The sequence below is a fragment of the Triturus cristatus genome, chromosome 2_2 (genome assembly GCF_964204655.1).
Source record: "Triturus cristatus chromosome 2_2, aTriCri1.1, whole genome shotgun sequence".
Lineage (NCBI taxonomy): Eukaryota > Metazoa > Chordata > Amphibia > Caudata > Salamandridae > Triturus > Triturus cristatus.
The window spans coordinates 575,470,586-575,489,618 of NC_140582.1; the positions used below are offsets into that span (position 1 = coordinate 575,470,586).

General features: G+C 43.9%; 1 protein-coding gene across 2 annotated transcripts in view; it reads left to right on the top strand.

The window, feature by feature from the left end:
* TMEM144 (transmembrane protein 144) overlaps window positions 1–12,607 on the top strand; it is a 240,369-nt gene extending 227,762 nt beyond the window's left edge. For both annotated transcript variants that reach the window (XM_085641726.1, XM_085641727.1), the window contains one exon: window positions 11,917–12,607. In XM_085641726.1, coding sequence (XP_085497852.1) covers window positions 11,917–12,000 — 84 coding nt within the window. In that variant the 3' untranslated portion in view covers window positions 12,001–12,607. The remainder of the gene's footprint in view (window positions 1–11,916) is intronic.
* The last annotated feature ends 6,426 nt before the right edge of the window (window positions 12,608–19,033 follow it).

Below are 19,033 nucleotides of genomic sequence, written 5' to 3' on the forward strand. Positions count from 1 at the left end.
TCAACACCGCACACCTTCACAAAACATTACTGTGTAGATGTGCACTCCAAACAACAAGCTAGTGTGGGCCAGGCTGTACTAAAGACACTGTTTCAAACCACTGCAACGGATACCGGTGGTCGCCGCTAGGGTTGGGTACTGCTATATAATCTATGCACAGTGTATAATCTGCAGCTCATATGCCTCGAACGGAATATGCTACTTACCAGTATGCATCTGTTCTTGGCATGTAGAGCTGCAGATCTATACACGCCCACCCGCCTCCCCGGCTACCTGTATCCGTTCCAGTCTATCTTATTTAGATACAACACACATGGGTTTCTTTACTATTATCACTACGCTCCATCTTTTCCCTGCTGGCGAAAAACAATCTGAGGATGGAGCCGAAGCCCATGCGCAGTACGGACCGAAGGAGGAGTCACCGAACTCGTGACTTCCAAAGACTGTCCAAGAAGAAAAACAAACTGCAAACATCCGGGCCCAACACCAGATGGCGATCTATGCAAAAGTGTATAGATCTGCAGCTCTACATGCCAAGAACAGATGCATACTGGTAAGTAGCATATTCCTTTCAAGCACAGTTATTGTAACCCTGAATAAGCGGTGTCACTTCTTGATCTGTATCAGTCACATTGACTCAGGTATGGGGGGGGTGTGCGGGAGGGGCATACATGTGCAACCCTGATTTTTCATTGCCAGGTCTGATTTGTGTGTGAGAATTGGCTGTACAGAAAATCAACGTGCAGTGCCCCTGTGATGGTGTCCAGTGCTTAATGTTCGTGCTTTGCAGCCTGTGTCAGTTTTTTACAAACATGTATCGTGCTCATACATTTTTGGCATCTGTGTGTGGTTCAGATGCAACGCAGTTGTGACTTTGTGTGCTGACATCTGTGTGTACATTCTGGCTTGCCATGAGGGTGTCCCCACAGTACAGCTAGGCTTTTTTTCAAACCAATTGCAGGCCTATTAGCTTATGCATTGTCCTGGGTGTGGACATGTGTGCCACTCCAGATGACAGGCAGTAGGTCATATGTGTAGCCAACTGTGTAATCAGGTGACGGATAGCCATGTGACAAATGACATAATTCAAGTTGTTACTCTAAATAGTTTGTACCTTGGCACTCACAGCACTTGTCAACAGCTCTTCATGTTTTAAATGTGGTAATTTGATGATTTGTGGTAAGAACAATGATGTGCCTGCATGAAAGATATCTCCCAAGGAAGTGCACACCAAACAGCATTTCCACTTTCATTGTACACACTGGCACCTTTTCAAAGAAGCCACTGTTAGAATTAATTGGTGTTGCAGATTCTCCATATACATGTTCCCACTGAGGTCTGGATTTTGTGAGACTCCTTTGTTGTTGGTGATACGAACTAACGAGTGTCAAGACCTCAAGACCTCTGTGGGCACATGTATATGTACTTTCTACAACACCATTTATTTCTAACTGTGGCTTCATAGAAAAGGTGTCAGCTTCGTCAATGACAGGGTAAAGGTACTTTTGTGTGCACTGCCTTGTGCGACATATTTCATCCAGGCACATGAGTGTTCTTTTCACGAGATGGCGAATTTCCACATTCAAAACATGTCGATTGTTTGAAGTATTGTGAGTCCCAAGGTAACCACATTTTTTTGTTTTGTGTTCCAAAGGACTTACAGGTCTTTGAGTGTGGTGACACCTTGAGTATTGAGGTGTGTTAGTTTACCTTGGGTGCACCACTACTTTTTCTTTCAGGGTAAACAAGAGGTGGCATGACTTCATTGTATTGCTGTGCTCACCGGTTCACAGACACTAGCTTCTCAGTCTATTTCTCATTCAAGTTGTGGCCTGGTGTGTTCTTTTTTTCATGGTGTCCAAGTGGCATAGTGGGTCTACCAACTGGGCAGTACAGGGCATACATATGTGCGGAGTAATATAGCTGTTACTCATGATGCATTGCCGGATATGCACTGTGACCAATTGTTTTGTGCTCATGTGTCAGATGTATACAGGTGACTGATGCATTTTGGTTTCTTATCCTTGTCCACAGCATCATCAACCGAAAACGAGGGAGTCACCTGCATGGACCTTGAGGAGGGACCCAGCGACAGTGCCGCCAGTGCTGTGGAGTCAGCAGGAGCCAGTGGCACAGAGGGCGAGGGGAGTAAGTTGGAGGACCTGTCTGGAGGCGAGAGCAGCTACGACGCCGACGGGTCCGAGGCTGAACTCCCTGAGGAGGCGGAGGCCGCAACACCAATTGGCAGCATACCCACATCTCTCCCCGCCTCCTCCATTCCCATCTCCGCCCTCCCAGTTGCTCCCGTCCCTCCTGTCCGTGCAGTGTCCCACCGTGTCTCCTTCGTGCCAGGCACCGCACCCCCTGCCCCTGTCACCCCTGCTGCCCTCAGTGAAGAGTCTGTGGACATACTGCGGGAGTTGCAGGTTGGGCAGGCATCGAAGCTGAATGTCCTCCATGACCACACTAGACTGCTCACACAGGTGGTGTCGTTCATGGAGGGTATGTCAGCAACGATGTCTGACCAACGCAGGACTCTGCGGTCCATGGACTCTTCACTGACGGCAGCAGTTACTGCCCTGCAGTGCTCCATCCCCCCCCACCCCAGACAGTCACGGGCCCGCACCCCAACAGACACATCCAGCACACCCACAAGTAAGGCACAGCGCACACATCCTGGCACGCACACTCAGGGGGATGTTAGCACACCCACAGGGCCCGGGGGAAGACGACAGACACGCAGCCACAGTCATAGTCCGCAGTCTTCACAACCCAGTTCCTCCAAAGCCACTCCCCTTAGCTCCCCTGCCAAACTGTCACCCAAGGACAGCTACATGGCTGGTCTGGCCCTCAGCCCCACTGTGACACCACCTCACAAGCGTGCGAGGAAGTCCCTGGGCAGGGGAGTTGAGTCCCCCATGTCAACCCCCTCCCCAAAGAGCGCTGCACCCCATCCCTCGGCCACCACACCCTCCGTTGGCCCTGGGGTATCTTCCGGTGCAGGGGTTAGGATGGAGGCCCTAGCTGAAGTGTGCAGCGCCGTGTTCACGTCCACCTTTGGCGCTGCCCCACCCCCTGTGGTGGAGACGTCCCCCCCCTGCACCCACCACACATACCCAACCCCCTCCTGTCCCTGCGGTGCCTGGTCCTGCCACTGATGATGCCCCCCCTGGTCGCCAAACCTTGAGGTTCGTTTGTGCAGGCAAGGTAGGGGTGGACGCGGTCCCCTACGTCCTCCCTTGGACTCGAGAAATGGACTGGCCATTGGCCTTTGTACATAGTCTTATTAATTTATTATTTCTCAGTGCTGAATAAAGCCTTTTCTTTTACTTTCAAGACTATTGCATTTCAGGTACTTGATGTTGGTGATGTGGATCATGAAGTTGGTGTTCTGGTAATGTATTAGGGTTCTGAGATATGTTTTTGTATGATGGTCATGAGGTGGACCATGGTATCTGTGTGCCATCACAATGTCTGTGCAAATAATCATTGCTAGTGTGTGTTCATTTCCTTTGGAGACATTGTCCCAAGGAGTGTTCCTTCCTCTGTGGCACCTGACATCGTCCCTGCAAACAGTTGGACAATTGTTGTGCTGACCTGTGTCCACATTTCCTTTGTTGGTGACAGATCCCTTCAACAATGGCCATGCCTGCTCACCGATGTCTCCTGCTCAATCGTCTGTGCCATCCTTGCTAGTCACTGTACTTGTGTTTTGGGTATGTAGGAATGGCATCAGGGACAAATTGTCCCTTTTCAGCACTATGCATGTGTGTAATCACAGCCTAACACACAAATGGTACGTGTTATGCAGGGTATTTGTGCACCTGACTCACAATTGTGGGCATTGTATCTAGTGGCATTGAACCCTATTCCTTCCATGAGAGACAACATCTTGGTGGCTGGACCAGCACCTGGACATTCCTATCAGTCCTGGGATGTGCGTGACAGTGTGTGTTCCCTTTGGCTATCTTAGTTTTGTATGCAGTTACATGACTATACAGTCTTGTGGCATGAAATCAGGGTGTGTATTGTGCTGCATCCACCATGGGTGGGTATGCATGTGTTTATATGTCCTCACACCCACATGTGGTGTGTCATGCAGTGTGTGAAAGACATCCATCCTCCTGGGAGTGTGACATTGCTGGGAGTCCTCTGCAACCACCCCTCATATGTCTGGACACTGCTGGTAGTGATATGCACCCACCCCTCATATCTCTGTCCACTGCTGGTAGTGATATGCACCCACCCCATATGTCTGGACACTGCTGGTAGTGATATGCATCCACCCCTCATATCTCTGTCCACTGCTGGTAGTGATATTCACCCACCCCATATGTCTGTACACTGCTGGTAGTGATATGCACCCACCCCAATATGTCTGGACACTGCTGGTAGTGATATGCACCCACCCCTCATATCTCTGTCCACTGCTGGTAGTGATATGCATCCACTCCTCATATCTCTGTGCACTGCTGGGAGTCATATGCACCCACCCCTCATGTCTCTGACCACTGCTGGTAGTGATATGCACCCACCCCTCATATGTCTGGACACTGCTGGTAGTGATATGCACCCCCCTCATATATCTGTCCACTGCTGGGAGTCCTCTGCACCCGCCCCTCATATCTCTGTCCACTGTTGGTAGTTATATGCACCCACCCCTCATATCTCTGTCCACTGCTGGTAGTGATATGCACCCACCCCCATATGTCTGGACACTGCTGGTAGTGATATGCACCCACCCCCATATGTCTGGAATCTGCTGGTAGTGATATGCACCCACCCCTCATATCTCTGTCCACTGCTGGTAGTGATATGCACCCACCCCTCATATCTCTGTCCACTGCTGGGAGTCATATGCACCCACCCCCATATGACTGGACACTGCTGGGAGTCATATGCACCCACCCCCATATATCTGGACACTGCTGGTAGTGATATGCACCCACCCCCATATGTCTGTCCACTGCTGGTAGTGATATGCACCCACCCCCATATGTCTGGACACTGCTGGGAGTGATATGCACACACCCCCATATGTCTGTCCACTGCTGGTAGTGATATGCACCCACCCCTCATATCTCTATCTACTTCTGGGAGTCATATGCACCCACCCCCATATGTCTGGACTCTGCTGGGAGTCATATGCACCCACCCCCATATATCTGGACACTGCTGGTAGTGATGTGCACCCACCCCCATATGTCTGTCCACTGCTGGTAGTGATATGCACCCACCCCCATATGTCTGGACACTGCTGGGAGTGATATGCACACACCCCCATATGTCTGTCCACTGCTGGTAGTGATATGCACCCACCCCCATATGTCTGGACACTGCTGGGAGTGATATGCACCCACCCCCATATGTCTGGACACTGCTGGGAGTCCTATGCACCCACCCCTCATATCTGTGTTCACTGCTGGGAGTCATATGCACCCACCCATGCACCCCCTTGGAGCTGTACACTGCTGGCCTGGACCTACACACACACACCAATATGATGTTGACATGCAGGGCCAGTCCTCTAAGCTCACATTCATGGTGTGTGTACGCCTCGTATCCAAAAAGTACTGATGCCGTAGGGGTACGTGTGGTACGGACCGTACCCACGCATTCATGCATGGGTACGGTCCGTACCACTGTTGTGATGGTGCCGTAGGGGTACGTGTGGTACGCACCGTACCGACGCATTCATGCGTGGGTACGGTCCGTACCACTGTTGTGATGGTGCCGTAGGGGTACGTGTGGTACGCACCGTACCCACGCATTCATGCGTGGCTACGGTCCGTACCACTGTTGTAATGGTGCCGTAGGGGTATGTGTGGTACGCACCGTACACATCCACTTCCATTGTTGCGGTACGCAGGTGTTTCTGGACATGCCCCCCCAAGTGACCAGAGCCTGGTGGTAATGTATGACCTACATATTATAAGTTTTGGTTTGTGTATGGGGTATGTTTCCTGCCCCTCACCCCCCTGGCGCCTGGGTGTTGTTCTCACCTTCTGCGGCGTGTGCGTCTGGTGCGGTGCACCAAGTCGTAGGCCAAGAGGACCGGTATGACACGTACGATGGGGTTCATGGCGTGTACGTCGCGTACCGGGGCTCCGTTGCGTAGCGGTTCGCGTCAAACTCTGCTTTTCCGGCTGTGTTTGACTCCCGTAAAAAAAAGGGCCGTGCGGAGTGACGTAGGGACGAATCGTACTTGCTGGGCCGCAAACCGCTGCCTGAATATATCCGGATGTCGCGTACAAGCTGTTCCGGATCAGAATCGTAGGTATTTTTTCCACGTACGGTCTTTTGTACGATTCGTACGGAAATAGGCTTTCTGTACGAATCGTACTTCCTAGGTTGTAGGGACAGTTTACCGGGTGCGAGTCGTACGGAGAAAACGCTCCGTACTACGATTCGTAGGTCCTTTTTACAGGATCGGAATCGACTCATTGATGATAATATAATTTTATGTTCTCCTGCTGCGGCTGCTTTGTGGGCTAGGACGGGCTGCTCACACAAGAGCATAGGGAGGAGCGGTTTGCCCACTCCAAGTGCGCATGAATGTTTGGCTGGCCGTATTGGGCCGGCTAAATATTCATGCACACTTTGCACTTTCTCCACCCATGCTGAATTACAGCCTGGGTGGAGAACATGTGCAGGCTCCATTGCCTGTCTGAGCGCCACGGCGCTCAGACAAATCACTGATTGGCTTAGGAGAGGCAATGTTGTGATCGGCTATAGGCAGCCTGGTGCTTTTCATTCCTGTTCTGGCCGGGTTAGAAGACGAGGGACGCGGAGAAGAGATGCGGCAAGCAGGTAATTTTTTTCTCTCTGTTTTTCTTTTTTTACACCCCTGCCCGCGATCGGTGCTGGCAGCCACGGATCTGTACTTGAACCACAACAAAGCAAACCTAACATCGAAGCTGGTATTGGAATTAAAAGACACTGTGGTACACCAATATTAATTAAATAACTTTTTTTAATTGAAGTTTTGTGTTGGCGATTTTAGTGTTTTTTTAACTTGGCAGTTAAAAAACAACACTATTGTGAGCGTTGCAGCCATGACTTCTTACAACCCACTGCTCATGACCTCACTCATGAGGTTATAAATGGCATCCACAGTGATCAATAACATCACGTATAAGGTATTCAGTATAGAGTCTGATGAAAGCAAGGTCTTGTACCCAACATTTACAGGGCATAGCTAAAGTACAGTGAACAGTGGGGCAAATGGTATTGAACACAGAGCTTAAAGTGTGTGTGGCCTGGCCGTTATGGTTGTATAATATCCCAACAACTGAAGTTGTAGAGTTTCTGGTATTTTTTAAGGTCGAGCCTATAGTGGCAGCGCGCATGCGCTGCTCGTTGTGCGAGGCATGCAGTAATGGAGTATGGAGTGGAAGCTCCGTGGAAGCTCCGCCCACTCTCCGCCCATGTTGTTAATTGGCTCGTCTCATTGTCTTTCGCAAATGCTGCCATCTGATTATCAGGCTTGTTAGTCCCTCCATATTATGGCCATGTCGTCATTTGTACCCTCCCATGGCTACTGGCCCCTTTACTTTGAGTATTTAACTGCACGGTACGTGTTATTTAGACTGTGAGCACTTCTTGCCCCCTTCTCCCCACTCCCCCCGCCCGCACTCCCGTTGTCTGTGATGCAATGCTATAGGTCTTGCGTAAATGCAAGTCCTATTGCATTGCAAATGCTTGTTCTTGAAAGACCCGATCAGAGCCAATCTTTAAAATACACACGAAGGTGGTGAGTTTATTTCAAACGCTCAGAAGAACATTTGATTTTGAAGGCTTGAATGTGGGCAAGATCTGACCCAGCCGTCAATATCGAGGGAAACCGCTGTCTCCAAAGCCCAGACCACTGATGGACAAATATACGTTTCCAAGCTTTTTGAGAATAAACAAGCCTAGAGTGGTTAGGTTGAAAACCACACTGCCATTATTCCCAGTTAAAACTGTATTTTTTTTTCTAGATTACATTCACGTCAAATCTTTTCGCTTTCCTCCTCGAATCAGGAGTCGTCAGGAAAGTACAACATTAGTATCGACAAACGAGGCGGAATATTCAGGTTAATTTATTACTTCAACACAGATAATTCTGCCGGTATTGAGAAAAGCACAATGTTGTGCATTTGCAGGGCCAAGATGTCCATCCAGCCATGGCTGCCACGGCTGCGTCCATCTTAGACTTCTCGCTGTCATCACAGAGCAGTGGCTTCCGGCTGTCAGCAGCCTTTCTGTCCTGTGCAGATAAGATCGAACTGGGATGGTTGTGGGCCCGCTCAGACAAAGGACTCAAGTTTCAGCTCAAGTGTTGGGGCAGGTGAGGAATCCATTATCCCAGCCACACATCACTGCTCAATTCACAACTCCCACTCCTCTCATTCACCTACATTCACATCAGGCTAGAATTCTCGTGTTTTGTGCCCAAGTGCAGAGGCTATGGCTGTATGATTTTGTTACCCTATACTGCTGCATTAATCAACTGAATAGCAGTTTACTGTCATCTTTAATTAGTAATTTAGCAACAAGGCATACTATGGGGGTCACTATGAAATTGTTAACGGCTACTAGTTCATACTGAGAAGTGGCATTGGAAGGTGCTAGTATTACTTGCCCATGTTGAACATTATTGACCCTCCTACACCCCACCCAGTAGCGTAGCCACCGTGTCACGGGTCCTAGTGTAAAGAAGAGAAATGGGCTGCTGCTTGAAGTATCAAATGCAGCAATAATTATGGTTTAGAGGGCCATAGTGGGCCCTGGTGCCACTGCACCTCCTGCACCAATAGAAGTTACGTTCTTGACCCCCCTGCACATACATTTTTTATTCCCTCTAAAATAAATGCACCATACACCCTTTAGAAACTTATTTTTATAATGGGCGTGATGTCGTGTTTGTGTCCCTATATAGCTTTGTCAATAATATGCCCTAAATGGCGCTGAATATATTGATCGCTGAAGGATGACAAGCTGAGGTGGCTCTGACAGAATTTCACTATGTTATTTGCAGGCTGCACAAAGATCTTATCAGCAAACACTTAAGTCCCTAAACTAGCTGCTCAAGTTTGGAAAAACAGCTTCATGATTTTAGTACGTACTGTAGCTAACCGGCTTTCCTTAAAGAATATAGATTTGGAAATGCAGATATATAATCAGTTTGACTGTACGATAAATCTGATGAAGTTCTGTCATTTCTACCACCTATATACAAACATTGGCAAAGCCAATAGTTCGGCTATTCTGATATTGGAAAACCAGCAACTTTTGTATTTATGTTTTTTCAAACATATGCAATACACATTTAGGGGATGATTCCGATCCGGGTCGGAAAGCACTGACCGAGCCGGATCTGGAGTGTTTTCCGACCGAGCCGGAGTCCTGCAGTCCGACCGACCGAGCGAGTACAATGCGACCATATGCTGTCGGACTTGGTTCGGTCGGACTCCCATAGAAGTCAATGGTAGCCGGTTGGACGACACGTACATGGGCTCCCATTGACTGAATGGGTATGTCGCGGACAAGTGCGCCCCCTACAGTGAGTACGCATCGGTGCCATCCGCACCGTACATGCCTGTGTTGAGGAGACCCATGGGTCTCCCCCTGTGTCCGAGTCATAGGGCTGTGGGTGACAGGGGGTCCGACGCAGACCCCCAAAGGCAACCACCCAGACGATTTCCGAGCTGGACACTCCGGCTCGCACAGGGTGTCCGACGCGTGCATCGTACTGGCTCGGTCGTGAATCGCATCTATTGCACGCCACGGTTAGCTTCCAACCAAGACGTACGGAGCGGTTCGGACCCGGAAACGAGTCGGTCAGTGAATTTCATGTAGCTCGCATCATACAGCTGTACGAGTCGGGCCGAAAACATGCGTACGCCATGTAGTTTTTCCGGCCGGATTGCGTTCGGTGCCCTTCCGACCCGGATCGGAATCGGCCCCTAAGAGTGCAAAAGTAATAAAAACTTTTTTTTTTTAAAGTCTTCCAGAGGTTCGAGTGGTTATGTTTGCCCAAAACAAAATATATTGACTCATCACAGAAACAAATAAATTGAATGAAAACAGAGAGTGGCCTACCAGTCTTGGTACTGAAGTAAAGTGCTTTCTTGGCGAACAATACAATGAACACAATTGCTTAAAGAGTGTTTAGGGTGTGGGGTGGGTGTGACGGAAGTAAGGGCTGAAGGGGGGGTTGGTATTACTTTTTGTATAGGATGAAAAATGGAATGTCTATGTCATTAACGAGAGACTGGTATAGCAGTGGTAGTTTCCTGCACTTTTCTTTTTATCTAAAACCTAATAAATAAATATACTGTTACTAATGTTTATTATCTGGCCCTATACATCATAAATGTTTGCTCAAGAGCAGAAGTGAGTTTGCCTTCAAACTATGACAGAGTTGTTGTTTGTCGGAATGCACTAATTGTGTTTTAATAAAAGAAATGTTCACAAAATGACATGCATTATACGAAATACATTACCCCAATATCTAAAATAGCTTTTTTGTAATGTATACCTTGCACGGAAATGTCAAGCTGAATAACAACTGTAGACTTATTTGACGTGAAATATTCTTTAAGAAATACATTTTCTACTCCAATAGACTTCCAGCAAGCACAAATCACAAAAGAAATTGTGTTATGGAAATAATGAAAAAGTTGCAAATTTCACATAATGTGAAAAGCAGGAATCATGCTAGCTTACATCAGTGTAACCAAAAATTGCACACATCTATTTCATAATCATATTTATCTTGTTTTCTGAAGTGAACATAGGCCATAGGCTTCTCAGCGCTACAGTAAAGACACTATTGGCAGAATGATAACATATTAGTGGGAGTATTGTCAGGTTTTAACTACTTGCCAAACTGTTAAAAAATACTTTCTATTGACAACATACTTACGGAAAGAACAATACTTGACAATTGTAAATAATGCAGATCATCGTTTTTTGGTCAAGTATTCAAGACCTCTTATATATACTTTAGTATATAGTTATATGTGTGTGTACTTTGTGGGCTCTGGGGATCAGCCCTAGGACTTGTCTGCTTCCGCTTAGGGACGTTTGTTTTCTGTTCAACAGCCTCTATTTAACTGTCTTGATAGAAAACGACCAGTAGAGGTCAGTAAAATACCAGAATTGCTTTCTGCTTGTTCAACTGCGTCTATTTAGCTGTCTTGATAAAAAAAACGTAGAGATCAGTAAAATACCAGAATTGATCTCTGCTGAGGGACTTTCTTTTTTTAAATTTTTGTGGCAACTGCCTCTATTTAACTTTCTTGATAGAAAACGACCAGCAGAGGTCAGTAAAATACAAGAATCACTTTAGCAATTCTCTAAATTCCAGTCCATAGAAATTGTCTTCCATGAGCAACCGTAGACAATAATATTGTTTTTAAATCATGTATTTTCAGTGATAGGACCACCGAAGGCCCTGATTTTACATGAAAAACAGAGCTTTGGACTATACCATTTTCTGCTGAAAGGCAATATGCCTCTCCATGTGTTCCCATACCTGGCGTGTCACACAGTTTACTGCTTACTTTCCCTCCATGTTAAAGAACAGTAGATGTTTCAGCACCCAGGCTAATGTGCTGCATAGCTAAATACATATAATGTCCTAAAGGCTAGACCGATTGCATAGCAAATGCTTGTTTTTCAAGCAAACGTTATTTCCCTTGTGAGTTAAAAAAATAAAAGTAACTACTAGAAGAGAAGTGAGAATAAAGATAAATACATTTTCGTTTTGCCACTACACGCATGTGTATATTGTATATCAAAGCTGTATTTCATTTGATAATTGCCACTGGTTAAGTCCGTAATGTGAGTATTTCTGTATTATACTCTATCACCTACTGCCTACAAGTTTAACGTTGTCCAATAATAGCTTTTTGTCTTTTATTTTTATAGGGGCTGAAAAACTATATCATACTTGCAGTGGCGTTTTGCATCATCCTGGCTGGATCATTATCGACAGCGTTTTCCAAAGTATGAAGAGATTTAGTCTGTCCAGCAGATGGCGCCGCTGCATTACCTAGAGGATGTTACTTGGCATAAACAAGTTGATTCTAGGAGTTTGAAGGGGAACGCACACGTGACTGGGAAAATCTAATTTTTTATAACTTTCTCCTACTATCTTTTATGGTTATTCTATCAAATCGGGCATTGTAAAGGACACACTGAAGAAGGAAAGTAAATGTTTTTCTGAGGAAAAGCGACCATCCTTTATCTACGTCTCTGCTAACGCTTTAGTTAGCCAACTACCATTTTAACAACAGAGACCGTTGTGGGAAGAGTTTGTGTTACAATTTGGAAGGGAAAAAAACGACAACGTTACAGTGTACTTTTTTTATCACAGTGTTTCAAAGCACTTTAATTCTGTGAATTACTACATATATGTGTATACTATATGTCTATTTTGCTTGTCTAAGATTTTATCTGTGTTTTAAAAAAGATGATTAACTGGATAATATTCTCATGGTGCGAGCTAATACCGCACAAAACAAGTTTGTCAAGAAAACCTTAAACGAGCGAGGCATTAGGAAAAGTAACTAACTGTTACAGTATTCAATATTTAAAATAAAGTTGTCTCTGGAGTGTTTCCATCGTCTCTAAATGAGCACTACAACCCCCAACAGCATTACCTTATTGAGAATGATAGTGGACTTGCTGCTGCATCCTAAAACAGATGTCTTCAAGCTGGGGTAAATATCTCCTCTATAGTTATCTATTCTGAAATAAATTTTTTTGATCTGATAATTAAAAAAATAAATAAAAGCGCCACGGTTGAATGAAGTTGTGAAGGACTCTGAACCAAATATTGAATACTTATTTTCACATAACATTATTGCTCTGGGACTTGGTGCTTTAAAATATTTGTAACAAAATTCTGAGAAGATTACAGAAAACACAGTAGTATATCTTCTTTCATTCTTGTCTCCCACATCTTTTACTCACAGTGGGGATCATGATGATCATTCTCTCTCAAGACTATAAATGTAATATTTAAATCATTCCTCGCTAGTTAAAGGGGGTATTGACGTTTTGAAACTTGTGATGATCTTGCTTCTTCAACACTAAATGCATGGTGGTGCACTGCAGTTAACTCTCCCTCCCAGGGATTTCTCAGGGTTCCACTCTAATGCCCAGATGGTGCTTACGAATGGCTATACTAAAGTACAGCAGAGAATTGAGATTAAAACTTAGAGGTGGAAGTAACGCGTGTAATTTTCTGTAGTTTAAATTTAAAAAAATTACACAAGATTACATGAAAGTTTGTGAGGAGCATAACCTGTCATTTAACCCTCCTAATTTTTTTAGCGCAAAATGCCTTTTCACATCCAAAATGCACCTGAGGATGTATTGTGCCCTAAGAAAATAGTTCTAAGTGCAACAGAACAGGACCAGCAGCAGCCAGTGACCACTCGCACTCTGTTCCTGTGCTCTTGGGTAGGCATTTTTCTCCAAATGACTGAAAATTACACGCGCGCGTAATCGCATAATTTTCTGTAATTTCACATCACGAGTAACGTGAAATTACTCTGATTACTTGGGCACAATTGACATTTCTACCGGGCCTAATTTAAACGGCAGAGATCTCTGATAAGAAGAATATGATTTTGAGTAACGAAAGGCAATGACCCATCCAAAGCAAAGATGGCACTCATGCTACTCTGCAACATAAAATGCATTCGCAGATTAATTTTCAAATCATTCATGTTTCTCTGCGACTATCGCTCACTTACATCTGTTATCAATCCAAAACTCACCTACAGTGCAGACCATAGGAGACCAGATCAACTGTTGAAGCTGTGCAAAAACTGAGGGGATAAGAGTGCACATCAAATCCATAAAGCAGGTGACTTTTGGACCATTTCTGCTATAGCTTGACATAATAAAGAAGGAAAACATTTGTCTTTTAGTATTGGACAGAACCATAGTAACGTTGGTATGGTGGTTACACTCACTGTGAAATATTCAAAAATGTATTTTTATAAATTGTAATTCTTCAGCAAACTTGTATACCTTCATTAAGTCCTTGGAAAACAAAATGTTCTCATTAATACTAAAATTCTCTAAACCCATTGCAACAGGATACTTTTATATTTTGGTCGAAGGTAGAGATGGTCTTCAAGCCACATAGGGCATTTAAGGAATGTCTGCATTTTAAATGACCTGCTCCTAAAGCTGGTTATGTGCTTTGTTTAATGTTTGCTCAGTGGTACACATTTTTGTAGATGCCTCTGCCCTTCGTCTAGGGCCGGCCACTATGATATGCTATGCTTTGAATGGTGTATGGATTGAAACAAATTGAAAAAGTATAAAATCATAGATATGGGCTACACCTCGGTCAAGGTAATAGGTGGCTCCTTTTTCGACACCTTACACAGACATACACTGAGTTATAGCTGAGACCTATACTGATGGGAACTGTTCTTTGCATTAATACAGCATTCCCTAGTTATCTTTGCTTCTAAAAAGTTATCTGTGTGTAATATGGCAACCACAAGTCCCTTAGATTGGCGTTGAAGAACGTTTCCTTAGTTCAGAAATCTTCTGTAGTGAAAGAACTGACGGCCCCCAAACCTTTAGAAAATGATGGTCCCAGAAGTGAATTTGTGTTGATAGTTTAACACTTTCCTTTTTATCTAAAATCCAAGATATCTGCGATTACGTACAAAAAAGGGTAATAACTGTTGTTGTTCTGATTTCTATCTTATTGTTACTTGCAATCAATGAAAGTTAAACCTTTACTGCTTTAAGTCCAGTTTCCCTTTCTCTGTTTGGCCTATGCAGCACCCACAAGTGGTGAATCCATTATTTAAAGCTGTTTGCTCTAATATTAATCATTCCGTTGCTACAGGATCTGTGCTTCCTGGGTACAACATAACTGAGTTGAGACTGCCATTACTGAAGAATCCTAGCTTGAACCCCAGTAAGCCACACAACTAGCGAAACATATGCTGTTACCTATGATGGCTAAAAGTCATGTAAAAAATGTTGAACTAAATTTATTAGTGATTTCATGGAAAACCATGATGTCTTGAATCCTCCACAAGCAGGATTTCAATCTCTAAGAGGAATAAATTGGTGCTGATTTCGTGCTGGATAATCTTAGATAAATATTTGATACTAACGAGGCTGCTGCTCCGATTCTTTTGGATTTGTTGGCAGATTTTGATTTGTTTAACCAGCATGTACCATTAATGAGGCTTGAAAGTAAACAAATCAAAGGCACGGCCCATAGGTTGATGCCCTCTTGGTTATCTCAGTGACCGCAGATTAGTTTCATATCCACATACAAGTATTTTTTCTAAAGTACTCCTTGTGGAGTTCCACAAGGATCAGCACTAAATCCAGTCCTCCTCGTAGATTCTGTAAAAAGAATAGAAAAATATTTTTGAGTCTCCAGATTTGATGGAATGAGAATAATACCACTAGTTGACCTGTGCTTCTATAGATAGTTCCTTGTCCAGGGGTGTCTTAAGGATTTTGGGGGCCGTGGGCAAAACGTATTTCAGGGGCCTCTATTCAGAACAGCTTTGAATTTATGATACAGTTTCAGTTCATTCACACCCTCTTTGTACAGGTCACTGATAGTGCACAGGCACGCTGGTCCAAATCCTAAATGTGTTTACATCTAATATTGAGGCATAGTGACGTGTTTTCAATATTGAAACACAGCAGCAGCTCACTAATATTACTACAAATAATCTCTGTGACACCCTCCATTTCTTCTCATATGTGAGGTCCCCGTTTTGATCTAAAAGAAACTTTTTTATGGTTGTTGCATGAAACATAAACACATTTGTCTGCAAAATGTCTGTAAGAGACGCTCCCAAATTACCCACATTAAAAATAAATTAAAGTAAAACGCTATTTACAAAAATCTGTTTAAGAATTATTCAAGGACATCAGGGCAAGACTCTGCAAAACAGAGTTGACTCTGTCAGTGTGCCCTCTGAAAGGTTGAGGCTCCTGGCCAGAGCCCACTTTGCCCATGCCTTAAAACGTCTCTTTACTTGTCCAGATGGAAACCAAAATGTTTATCCTTGGCGAGTGGCATTTGACCTAGGCAAAAATTAGCTCCTCACTTACGTTTCAACAGATTATGATTCGTCCCCATGAGCATACTAGAATTTGAGGCAAGAAGATCTGCTGAACGCAGATTCAATTGAAAGAAGCTAGTCTGCAAAAATAGATTTAACATAATAGTCCTTCATAGCTAGAGGAATTATGCAGTATAGACTGGAAGTACAAAATATAACAGCAATACATTTATTGCAGAAAATGTATGGATAATTTCTAGCAAGTCACTTTGGTCTGCATGCTGTTTATCTGTCTGCAAATCTTCCACCGTAATAGGATGCTGTATTCAGCAATCTAATAAAATCACCAACCAAGCCTTCTCCTGACTGGCCAACATACTTTGAAACTCCTTCCTTGAGGAATTCAAGTCTCCTTTCATTTAGGAAAGATCTCAAGACTTGTCTCCGCAAACATCATTTCCCGGTCTTATCTCCCTCTTTGAAACAACCGCTTCCATGCTCTGTCACAAGCCTATGTTCTTTACTTACCTAATCTTGTGTGAACTTCGTGATATTCATGTTTACAACATGTTCTGTGCTGCACTCCCCTTACGTCAAGTTCTGTGCTGTATTAATACCTAAAATAAATACGTTAAATAAAATCACAGTGAGAACAGAAGCGTAATTTCTTTATAGCCTTGAAGATGCAACAGATATTGGCCGAACATCTTTCCTGAAGATCAACTAGGCATAGCAGGCTGCAATAATTGCTCATTCTATTAGAAGTTCCATCAATAGTTCCTCCTGATTTAAGCGTATGGCTATTACACACATGCTTATTGTGGCATACAATAAATAGTTTTGACCTTTGCAGCATATATGGATCAGCTCTTCAAATAATACGTGTGCTTAGGAGGGAAGTAGAGGGAAGTATATAATTGAGTGTATGCATTGGTACATCATTCACCTACCATGTTAGAAGGAAACAAAAACATGTCTTTCCCTCATTTATATGCAACTACACAGTTTAATTTGATCATAAATATCTTACTATGTTTCCTTGTATGATAATATTTACCCTAGTCCTTGTTGGATCCCAGTGTTTCATAGTCGTTTTGAATAGCAATCTCAACAATTTGTTTAATAGGTCAATTGTGTTTTAAAATAAAGCCTGTTAAAATATTTATTTATGCTAATGGAATAAATAAGCAGTAATAAAGTCTAATCTCCCATGGCTTCATTTCTAGAATTATAATTTGCTGTCTTAAAGACTCATCTCTTTATACTGCATGTGTCCCATTGATACTGATGTAAAGTAGTTGTTGGGTCTCTACACCCCGACTCTGTCTTCTACAGTGTTCCGTTTCTTGTGAACGTATGTTCCCTCTCCTCCTGCAGAATTCCGCTTGCCTAGCTCACATTCCTGTCTTTGCCATCCCCAACGTCTTGCTCCCCCCTTTTCATCTCCCCATTTTCATTCTAATTTCTCCATCTTCTCCCCTCTCCTACTCGTCTCCTGTTTCTCACTTCACATTCTACTTTGCGTCCTCTCCCTTTTTCTTAAGTCTTAACCTGTTTTTTTTGTTTTTGTCTCTCCTTCCCTCCACCTCGCCTTCCCTTTTCATGCCTTCCTCCTTGCTTTCCCCATCCTTCCACTTTCCTCTCCATCCATCTTATCTTTTGTTCAACACACATTCTCTCTCCTCTACACCAACCTCTATGCCTTCCCTAGCCTTGCTCCTTCCTTCATTTTCCTCCTGCTCTCCCATCGTGTTCTCTAGGTTTCTCCACCTCGATCTCACTCACCGTGCCATAGCTCTCCTCCCGTCCAATCTACCCATGTCCATTCTCCATTTCCCTTGAGTGTTTCATACAGTTTATTGTAAGGCTTTTGTTGCTGTTACTGATACCATGTTAAGCACATCTATACCTCTCGGTTTCCATTTGCTATGTAAAACTGTTAAATAAATAAAATGAGATATTACCTAGTTATCCCGTAGTTTGTTCATATAAGACCAAAGTGGTCCCTGATGATAGGTTTATTTATTTATTTTTGCCACCATCAATTAAATACACTTAGAAAAATACATGAGGAAGCACTAAAAGTAGTAAATAGGTTATACAAGGGAGAATAAGAACAATTTTTTAGCATTTCATATCTGACAGTAAAATAACATTATTTGCCAGTATTCAGAACACCAAAGATTCCAAGTTGTTTAAGCTGTAGCTTAACTAGCCTCCATATCAATTTTTTCATTTGTGGATGGGGGCCCAGATACTTTTCCCCAGTATTTTAGTCCTCCATCCTTTCCTTTCATATATCCCCTTTTCAAGATTATAAATAGCTAAAAGCTGTGAAAGCCACTGTTGAAACGAGGGGGGACCCGATTCCAACCATGTAGAGGATATACATATTCTTTCTACTGCCATAGCCAGAAAAAAAGTCTTGTGCCTTGACATGCCTTCCTTCGTGACCCCTAATAACATTAATTCTGTTGTCATTTTTATTTTAATCCTCAGAGATTGTGTCAGCAAGTTTTCTATAGGGTCTTTAAGATCGGACAAGTAGAGAACATATGCACAATGTTAGCCTCTGTGCTGCGGCATCGGGACAGGGGACTCCTTCTGTGCCCCTCCCATTGTGCAATCTTGGCTGGCGTATAATATAGTGAAAAGATTGTTTTATAATGCTGCGCTTGAAGCCCAGACGATCTCAATATGGTGTGGTTCAGTAGAGTGAGTCAAAGAACTCAGCACCCTCAATGCCTAGTCTATGCTTCTACTTCTCACAGTGTTCTCTAAATCATCAGACATCAACCGTTTCAGCCCTCCATATATTTGAGTGATAGTACAACCCTCTAGATCCCTAATCGCCTCCACTATGGGGTCTTTACTAAAGGCTTTCACCCCCTTTCTTTTTAGCAATATAGCTCCGAACCTGTAGATATTTAAAAAAACCTTTCCAATCAACGTTAAGACAGCTGGACCTTCTCAAATGG